This window comes from Petaurus breviceps, unplaced genomic scaffold (assembly GCF_028583685.1).
Source record: "Petaurus breviceps papuanus isolate PSGF00001 unplaced genomic scaffold, PetGlider_PUasm1.0 178, whole genome shotgun sequence".
NCBI lineage: Eukaryota > Metazoa > Chordata > Mammalia > Diprotodontia > Petauridae > Petaurus > Petaurus breviceps.
In genome coordinates this window covers 22143344-22154295 of record NW_027185777.1, presented here as the reverse complement: position 1 = coordinate 22154295, position 10952 = coordinate 22143344, and the positions used below count along the sequence as shown (strand labels likewise).

Here is a 10952-nt window from a genome sequence, read left to right as displayed (position 1 = left end):
GATAGATAGATAGATAGATAGATAGATAGATAGATAGATAGATAGATAGATAGACAGATAGATAAGCAAAACAAACAAATAAGTCGCCCTTGGCGCTTGGGGGTGGGTGGGATTGCAACATTTCTAAATTTAAATTGGAGATAGTGAGCACCAAAGCAGAAGCTGATGTCTGATTTTAATTTTTACTCTACTAAAATTAAACCAGCATGTCATCCTTTATGACTGATGACCCAAAGAATTGATGATTTTCAGGGAACATAAAATCAAATTTATACTTTTGCATTCTTATTTTCATTTGTAATATTACAAAATAATAACAGTATTCTTAGCCAAATTCACTTCTATAACCTTCTGTGTAAAAGCTGCCCTTCAATCTGTCAACAATTTAAACTGGCATGGAGAGGGAGCTTTAGCCAACATGGAGCTAAATTAAAAGGGCTTTCTCTCTTCTCTTCTTCTTTTTCTTCTCTCTCTCTCTATATCTTTTTCTATAAATATCATTCTAGATTTAGATCTTTTTAAACTACCCCATCCATCCATAGTTGTAGCACACATTAGATTTAGGAAAACTTACAGATATTCATGAGTGGAGATCTTGGCTTCGGTTTCAGAAGATGAATAAAAATATGAGAAGAGATAAGGAAAGAAAAAACACAAAAAGGGAGAGGGAAAATCAGGAAGAGAAAGAGAAAGAAGATAGAAAGGAAAGAGAAAAAGGGAGAAATCATGGCAAAAGGAAGAATAGAATGGAAAAAGTAGGATGGAGAAAGCAAGGAAAGAAGCAAGAAAGAAGAAAAGAGGGAAAAGGGAGAAGGGTAGAGGGTGAAGGGGAAGCCCTTCCTTTATATGGCTTCTATATATGTACACAGCCCTTCGGGAAAACCCAAATAAGGTCAGGAGGAAACTCAGATGAGTAGTCACCACAACTGGTTATTTTTAAAATATCCATTGAGCTCAATAGCTCAGCTGGACTGTTTTTTATAGAGTCATTCAATCTGATTTAGTATATTCAGTTACTCTTGATGAAAGTGTCTAATAGCAAAGATGGCTTTCTACCGCTGGTATGCTGCTCAAGACAACTTAAGGAAGTCAAACATATGTTTTTCACAAGAAAGGTAAGTTCTTTTTTGTTCCTAGGATGAAAATTCAGGTGCCCCAACTGGAGTTCATAGAATCTTACAATTTTATCTTATTCTATTTGATTAAGAATTTTATTTTATTCTATTCTATTACACTTGTCATAAGAAAGTCATTTTGCCTTTTTCAGACTATCCTCCCCAAAATGGGGCAGGGATGCATTCTAAATAGTACAATATAGGGGCTGGCCAAATTTAAGACTATAAATTTTCTAAGGTAACTCAAGGTTCTAAGAATTTGTTGTTGCTCAACACAGTGAGAATATGAGTCCACTAAATGCCCAAACAAATGACCCTGTGCTCTGTGAAAAGTTTCTTGGGCTTTTCTGTATTTTTGTATGTTTTTATTTCTTACTTTTAGAATCAGCAAAGTAATTGGGTTGATGACCCTTATGGTCATCCTCTGAACTACCAGAAATCAGAGAACTCTCTCATGAGTCCATGAATTTTTGGTTATCTCAGATATGCCACCTGTCCACCCAGCTCTCCAGCAGGGTAAGATCTGGGCTCCCTCTTAAGGCATTTTCCGATGGCACCAGGCTCCACTGGCATCATATGTCTCTGGTCCAACCATATGAGGAGGGTATGCATCCTTTCATGATGGGGATTCAAATCCCAGCTCTGCTTACTTAGATCCTGGGTAACACAACTCTCTGCCTCAATTTACTTTTCTGTAAAATGAGGAGACTGCACTAAATGGATTTAGAACCTTCCAGTTCTAAACTGATAGTCCTATGATCCAGTATCTTTAAGACAAGTACTAACTAGCTCAGGAGAGATCTCATCTTAAACAGTCTGCCTGGCCTGATCACTCATCCCCTCCAAATATTGCAGTACAGTTCTCAAGTCTTATAAGCCTTGGTATTTCAGTAACCTTCAAATTAATCTATAATAATGACACCATAGCTGTTTAAATCCATTATAGTTGTAAGATTAATTTTATGCTTAGTAACACCGACTGGGACCTAAGATCACTGGACTTGACGTCAGGAGATCTATGTTTGAATACTGGTTCTGCTACTGACTATGACTCCCTGTTGTTCGGTCGTTTCAGGTGTGCCTGACTCTTCCTGACCTCATTTAAGGTTTTCTTGGTAAAGATAATAGGGCGGTTTGCCATTTCCTTCTCCAGCTCATTTTACAGATGAGGGATCTGAAACAGATATGGTTAAGTGACTTGCCCAGGGTCACATGGCTAGTAAGTGTCAGAGGCCAGATTTGAACTCAGAAAGATGGGTTTTCCTAACTTCAGGTCTGGCACTCTATATGCACGATGGCGCTGTCTACCTACCCCTAACTATGACTATGGGCAAGCCATTTAACTTCTCTGAGCCTCAGTTTTCCTCATCTGCAAAATAGGGATGATGATGATGATAAAAATCCTTATAATAGTACTTGCACCACCTACATTACTGAGTTCATAAGATTTATGACTTTAGAATCAGTCAGGCCACAAATCTGGATTAAGTGCTCTCTATGGGCCAGGCACCATAGTCTGATTCCCTCATTTTACAAATAAGGAAACTAAGGCTGAGCAAGGTTAAGGGACTTGCCACCCAGGGTCACACAGGTAGCCAATGTCTTCAACAGGCTTAGACTCTGTCCACAATCCACGTGGCTGCTTCTGGGGTTGTTGTAAGGGTCAAATGAGAAGTGCTCTATAAACCTTAAAAGGACCGTGTAAATGTTATGTGATTCTACTGAGAAGGCAATACACATAGAGGGTCCTATTTTCTTTGGCCAGATGTCCCCTCCAAATGACTCAATGTCAAAGCAATAAGGGACCTCAAGTATCATCAGATTCAACCTCCCTGTTTTCAGAAACCAAACGCCCAACAACATTCAGCTCAGTAACCAAAGCCAGGGCTAGAAGTAGGTTTTCAGTCTTTCTATGGAATGCTTTCCCCACCAGTCTACTTGGCCATGTAACAAACTCCCCTTGTGTGCTCAGACACCCTTGGGTTCCACACTGGATCTGTTTCAAACAAGCAACGTGCCAAGAGTTAGATGACCTAGGTTTGAAGTTCAGCTCTCTATGTGACTTTGGGTCAATCACTTTGCTTCTCTGGGACTCAACTTTCTCAATCTATAAAGTAAGGAAGCAGATGAAGTGACCTCTAAGGCTGGCCTCTAGGACAGGGGTTCTTAAGGGCATATTTCAGAGGGTCCATGAACTTGGACAGGAAAAAAAATTACATAATTATTTCCATTAACTTTTGGTTTCCTCTGTAATTTTGTGTATTTTATTTTCTGCATTTATTTTGGGAAGGGGTTCACATGCTTCACCAGATTGCCAAAGGGACCCATGATACAAAAGAGGTTAAGAACCCCTGGGGCCTAGCACAGGATGTTTACCAGAATCCTTAATGACTCTTCCTTCTACTTTCATGTGTCTCTCCACATGCAACTGTTTCCTAATCCATATATTCTTACTGTATCTGATTTTTGAAATATCTAAAAATTGTTGCCTGTTGGAAAGTTCTCCATGAAACTCCTTGAGATCTCTTGAGGAAAGATGCTATACAAATACAAATAAATTCCAGATGAAATGGGATTGTCTCTTTTGTGCAGTGAAGCATAACTTGGTCTTAAAAAAGAGAGTCCTTCAAATTAAAAGCACCCCAAGAATTTTTATCTAGTCATGGTGTTTGTTTTTTTTTTTTTCAAGAATTCAACACTTTTAATCAGAAGTCTGTGGATTAAACAACTGGATTATGCATGCACTGCTAAAAGGAACATTTGGTTGCAATTAAAACAAATATAACATGCTAATTTTCTACTATTTTATAGCACACACAGATCTTTCTGATCTACTCAATCTACTTAGCTGACTTGAGCATTTTGAGAAATGAAGTTTGCACAGAAACATCAGAATTCAAAATATAATTTGTGTTTATTATAGTCCTCCTTGTATGGATTAACTATTGCAAAACTTTTCAGACTGCCTGGGGCTTGTTTCTGCTGACTACATATGATGAACCAATATAGTGTTATTGTTTTCTTTAATTTGCACTGAAAAAAATGATATTGTTCTTTTTTTTTTCAATATTTAATTTTATATTCAGTTCCAAATTATCTCCATTTCTCCTCCTCCCCTTCAACCCAACGAGAAGGCAAGAAAACAAAAACAAATGTCTGCATTTGCCATTAAACCAATAAGACTGGTAAAAACAAACAAAAAACCTTGCTGAAGTTATTCATTTGTCCCATGCTCTCTACTTACAATGCTCCCAGAGACTGTGAACTTGAGATTTCAATTTCATTTCTATAATGGCTGCTTGAGCTAAGGTAGACCTTGCTATTGAAGAAAACATTTTAATACACTGACAACTGGGTTGCTTGACTACTGTGTTGGCAGTGATAATGGTGGCACTGGTGGAGTGCCCCCCCAACTAAAATCCCACCATCTACAGGAAGCTTTCCCTACTCCTCCTTAAATTCAGTGTCTTCCTTCTCTTATTTCCTATTTATCCATATACATAGCTTGCTCTGTACATATTTGTTTGTATGTGGTCTCCCCCATTAAACCCAGGCCTGTCTTTGGCTCTTGTATCCCCAGTGTTTAGCATAGTGCCTGGCACATAGTAGGTGACTAATAAATGTTAATTGACTGATTGGCTAACTGATCTCACGTTATCCTCACAACAACTCTGGGAGGTAGGTCCAATTAATATCCCCATTTTAGAGTGGAGGAAACTGAGGCAGGTAGAAGTTAAGTGACTCGCTTAGGATCACACAACTAATAAGTGTCACACAACATCCTCTCTCCTATTGTGCTTTTGCCTTTTCACAGGCCATCCCCCACTCCAGGATGCTCCTTCCTCACTTTCATGGCTTAGTTACTTTCCAAGTTCAGCTCGAGAGTCACCACCTCCATGAAGCCTTCTTAGATTCTCCATGCCCTCCCCTCAAGCTGGAACATTCTATCTTGATTGACTGAGCTCCTGTGGTCATCTCAGACAACAAACTCAGGGAAGGCAGGCCCTCTTTGGGCTTTTCTATTTGCATCCCAATGACTGGCATAAAAATACTTGATGGCTGGGTGCTCCTCTAATACCCTAAGAAAAGCATTGGATCCAAAACACAAATCAAAGTCCGATTACATAGGATCATTTGGGTTATATTCCCACACTCTATACCCCTTTTTACTTTATTTATGAACCATTTTATCAGGTTGGGAGAAGCAAAAATAAAAAAAAACTTGAATAGACTTTCAGAATAAAAAAAACATGCTATAAAGCAAGGTGAATCTCTCTTTCCCAACCATACCTCAACATGATGTTGCCTATAATACACGCTGGGACAAAAATCAAGAGGCCACAACACTCCTCATCCTGACCCCCACCCCTCCTCAAGATAGGACAGCACATAGATGTGAAAGGGCAACATATAAGCTATTCCATAAATATTTTTCTCGAAAAATATCAAGTCCAATGCCTGATAAAGGTACACACATCAGATAACCCTGGTGGATTCCAATACTGAAGTCATTCATTCTGTTGAATGTGCCTTAATTTCCTGTGCTAGCGAAAGTTCACATACAGAAACCCATTTGTCTGACCTTAATAAGACGGCATTCTCTTCTTACATAGTTGGTTTTCAGTCCAATGGCTCTCAGAGTCCAATATGCACTTTCACATTGGATAAGAATATGGCAGAAATACTCTAGGGATTAAAACAGCTGCATTTTGGCATGAAGTATGCATGTGTTGCTACTAAACAAGGGGTCCTAGGGCTCCAAAAATAAAATTCCAAGTCTAGCAATTCTCTTAATCAAAGCAAACCTCACCGAAGAACAGACTTCGGCTAACATGATGGCAAAGGATGCTTCAGAAATGAGGAACCCTTTTCCCCCTAAAAGTGAGGCAGTACTTCCCATTCATCAAGCTGCTTTCTAGAGTTGACTTCTCCTTCCCAAACCATAAAATGGCAAGGGCACTTCCCCACAACACTCTTTCTCTTTCAACAATCCTTCAATGAATTTAGTTCTTTAACTATTTTGAAAAACAAAATGGGGTGAAAAGATTAGGCAGTTTTACAAAGTAGAAAGGCAAATGATCAACTATGGGAAAGAATGTGCTAAGTCACTAATAAGAGAAATACAAAGCAAAACAACTCTAATATTTTGAGAATTGATAAGTTTCAAGCTGGATGAGAGATCTCTACCATTTCGTCCAATTCTCCCATTTTACAGATGAGAACAGTACAACTCAGAGATGTAAGTGACTTGTCTAAGGTCACCCAGAGAGTCAACCCAAGGTCCTTGGACCCTAAAGTCAATGTTCTTTCCACTCCACTACCACTGCCCCAGAAATCAGAAATATCAAGCATTCAGAGAATCTTGGCAAAACTTAAAAGATAAAGAGCAAAGCAAGAAGTACTAATAGAATAATTCACACAATGACCAGAAGGAAAAGAACAAAGACAGAAGGAATGCTGTGACCATGCCTGACCTCAAGGGGTGGATGGTGAGACATGACTCCAGACTGATAGAGAGGCACTGGTAAGGAAGAAGGCGTATATTTTAAGACATGATGAATGTGATGACTTATTTGGCTTGACTGTATACTCTATTTGTTGTAAAGGAGGGTTCTATTGGGTAGGGGAGTAATAAAATAATTTTCTCTTCCCTATAAATACTCCTCTTAGAGATGATGAAATAATGACTATTATTAGTCCATTTGAATCTATATAAAGAAACATCTCTGAAGGAAAATAAAACTTAAAAAATAATATGCAAACCATACCTCAAATAACTTAATGATAGTAATAATTGACATTTATAGTTATATTTATATAGTAAATTATAGTTATAAATCTAGGCATAGTTAAATATAAATATATGCTATAGCTATATTTATAGAGTTTAAATTTTATAGAGTACTTTACAAACATTCTCTCTTTTGATCTCACAACCTGCACAGTAAGTACTATTTTACAAATGAAGGAACTAAGGCTGAGCTGTCAAGTGACTTGTCCAAGGTCTTCCAGTCATGCTGAGACAGGATTTGAACTCAGGCCTTCCTCACTCAATAGAAGCCACATCTAGCTGCTACATCTCCAACTTAGAGGGAGAACCAAATGTTTTCAAGCAGTCCCAGGCCTCCCAAGATTTAAAATTTTGGAGCAACAAAAACAGTTTTTCTCCTGAACAGTATTTTTAGTTTGGAAACTGAAGGCAGAAAGAGCATGGAACGTAAATCTTGGAATACTGAACATGTGCTGCCAATGAAGTCCAAAGGTTTCCACATGTGATGAGGTTGCATATCCTCAAACCCAATATTAAATTGCAGGTAGAATTCTGATTTACATATCTAAATACTCATCATTCTCATGACTAATTTGTCCTTCTGGGCATGTTTTCCTTCAGACTGCCAAAAACAAGTTAGTAAGATACACACTGGACTGTGAGTTTATTTATAATTGTTACATTACAGGTTCTTGGACTGTGAGATTTAACAAGCTAGCATACAGACAACTTACTACCCCATACTAAAAGGTTGTTTCTATCTCCAGAATTGAACCCCAAAGCCCTAGCAGCAGCAAATACCCTTCCCCACTCCCAAACACTCCCAGGGGGTAGACTCAAAGAAGGCTAACAGCTCTAACAATCACACAGCATTTTTAGCTCCGTGGATGCTAGGAACACTGCTCAAATGACAAAGAAAATCTCTTAAGACTTAAAGGGAACATTTTCCACTTACTTCAAATATCTGAGCAATCCTTGGTCTTCTAAGTTAAGAGAGGAAAAAGCAAAGACACACAGAATCTTTATCCCACCAACACACACAAAAAGTTAAATCCTCTTCATTCTATTTTTGAAGGACTCTACTCTGTTATTTCAGACTTGTTTCAACAAATTCAGCTCCCAAGAACACAAAGCTTCGTACCGGTGACGGGTGAAGATGATTCAGAAGAGGGTAAATTTAGCTCAGTACTTTCCAACTACATGAACTAGGCAAAAGCTATAGGCCCAAAGGTCCCCTGAACAAGGAGGACCAGAGTGTTACGGGACAGAGTCTTCTTTTACAAGCCCTTAGCAGGCGGGAATCCTCAAGGCTGTAGTTCGTCAGTCTGGCTTTGGTGCTTCCATCCATTACTGGCCCTATCCACACGAAGCCTCTAAGCACTATGCCAAATGCAGTGTGGCAACTTCACATAGGACCAGCCTTTTATGGGCTGAACAGTAGAGTGTTGATACCAGCTAATCTACCATAAATAGCTCTGGAAAGGCAGCCCGGGGATCAAATCAGCTGTTGCAACAAGCCCGGCTCTGTAGCTACTTCAAATTCAATTATATTGTCAACTTTTATCCTTTTCTCTATTTTATCATGAAGGTTGGAAACACAAGAACACCTGCAGAGGACTGGATGGTAAATATGGCCTTGGGTCAGGAGAACAATTTCTGACATTTTCATATTTTTAATAGAAATAAAGAAAAAGAAAAAGTCCAAATTCATTAAAGGCTGAGTGTCTGAATGTATCTTTTACCACCCCTCAAAGAACAATAACAAAAAGAACAACTAAAACACCAGAAATTTTAACATATTGTGTCAAGTTCAGTAATGGCACACAACTATTTAGAGGAAATTTACTAAAAACCTAAAATTTATGAGTTACAAGTCAACCCAATAGAACTTACTTCAGAATATCCAATATTTACCTTCATTTACTTAACTTATAGACAAAATAAGCTCCATAAAGAAAAATTAATGTACATATTGTACTTAAGGCATTTGAATTTTTTAAAGTAATTAAGTGAAAGATTTTTTTAAGCATGTCTGTATGATAGGGATGAGATCTGAACCCCCCCAAAAGGAAAAGCCCCTGGGCTTTCTCACTTGGCGCAGGTCCTTTCCAGTTAATAATCCTTTCACTGTGGCCCTCATTGTCTGCAGCTGGCTCCACTCTAGACTGCCACTCCTTGATTCCCTCTAGATCCCTTCCCTTTCTGGGTCCTTCTCTGTTTCCTCCCAGTCACCCCAGACTACATGACCACTCCTAGATCCTTCCCAGTCTTTCTATATATCAAATCCATCTTGTCCCCCATTAAATTGCTCAGATCCCTTAAGAGTTCGGCCTGTTTGTAGTCACAAATATGCTCAGATTCAATCTGGCCCACTTGTCAATACAAGCATCACAAATGCTCAGATTCAGTCTAGCCTGCTTGTCCATACAAGTGTTAACAATAGTGAGGATTCTTAAAATCTCTTTCACCCCAACTGGCGTTCTAATAAACCTTGTTTTTGACTGAAATAAGGCTTGGGTCGAATTAATTCGAGGCAGTACCTGAATTGCTTGCACTCTTGAATTTTGGGGTTCCAGCACCCCTGGACCTCAACATGTACATGTACTGTTATAGGTATGAAAATATCAAAATATCACTATTAAACCCAAATTGCTTAGAATTTATATTGGAGTATAACATATTGTTTTGTTGGGTGAATAAGCTGCTCCTACAAACTTTATACAGATTTATGCATTCTTTTTCTCTAGATCACCAGCAAAATTGAATTCATTCTTCAGGATTTGAACCAGTTTTGTGTTTTTTCAACCCTACCAGGTATCTCTACTTCCAAAAGGAAGTTCCTTAGATTATTTTTTTAAAAAGGAAGTGAGTGAGTCTACTGATGAGAGGATCAGAGCTGGAAGGGACTTCGAGGCCACCTAGTCCAAATTCCTCTTTTAAGAGATGAGGAAACTGAGGTCCAGAGAGGTTAAGTCACTTCCCCAGTTTTATGATTACATTTTGTATTTAAAATACAATCAGTATATTCACTTTACAGAGAGAAAGAGGAGCCAAAGCAGATTCCATTCCCTCTACAGGTTGTTTAATCCAGGCACTGAGTTAGAAGACCCAGAATTTTTCATCTCCTTTACATGCACAGAAGCAGTTTGCCCACAGCCCCCCTTCCTCATGCACTGTCACATACTCTGGGGCAGCTGTGATTCATTCCACAATTCCTACCCTTCCCTGCCCTCATCTCACCCCATTCCCTCTTCACAGCTCCCATTACCATTTAACAACCACTAAAATAACCTGGTCCCCCAGCCGCCACTGAATATCTGTTCTAGTCTTCCCAATCATTCATCCCCAGAAGGAGAACACCAGCCTCCACTCCTTCCATTTTCCTTTGTCTTTATTTTGTCAATTTCTTCTTCCCCCATAATGTCTTTTCACCCTGGTGCTTCTCTGGGTAGGGTCCCAACCAAGTGGATAGGAAACTCTTGTTTGATCTTCTCTTCTCAGTCTGTCACAGAAACTCCCAATCAAAGATCTCCCCAGAGATCTCCAAACTGGCTAGAATAGGAAGAACAAGACTAATACCATCTTTAAGGAGACTTCTACAATCTTGGAGATTACTGACCACAGAAGAAACACATTTTCCAAAAGGCACAAATCTGATTTTTACAAGCTCCTGTGATTCCCCCCAGGTTTTTATCTACCCCCTTCCTTTATGCCAAGGAAAATAGCTGGTGGGTCCTAAACCTAGCCCACCACTGCTAAACTATAAAAACCCTGAGTTCTCCCGTGCAGGTAGAGCTCTCCCAGAAGATTTCCCTGCAGCTCATAAACACTTTTCTCTTTTAGTTGTTCCTTTGTTTCTATGCTCCACCCTCACTGGTTCAGACCCGCTGAGGCCTGAGTTTGGGATGCCCTGACAATATTTTTTATCTCATATCTGTCATGTTCACCACTGGCAACATGCTGCAGCCTACTTAGAACCTATTATGTGTCTTTCCAAAGTCCTTTTAGTGACTTGTAATTTTTTTTCTTCTTCTGAGTATTATGTCCAATGAGTTACAACCACATAG

At 39.1% G+C, this 10952-nt stretch overlaps 1 protein-coding gene across 26 annotated transcripts in view; it reads right to left on the bottom strand.

Annotated features, from left to right (window-relative positions):
- Positions 1-10952, bottom strand: part of SVIL (supervillin) — a 267203-nt gene that overhangs the window by 177678 nt on the left and 78573 nt on the right. Inside the window, exon 1 of one of the 26 annotated variants that reach the window (XM_069086420.1) lies at positions 8027-9435. The exons of 23 other annotated variants lie outside the window; for them this stretch is intronic. Coding sequence is in view for 1 of the 3 variants with exons in the window: in XM_069086401.1 (XP_068942502.1) it covers positions 575-728 (154 nt within the window). In the remaining 2 variants the exon portion in view is untranslated. 2 more of the 26 variants (XM_069086419.1, XM_069086401.1) reach the window with 2 other exon arrangements.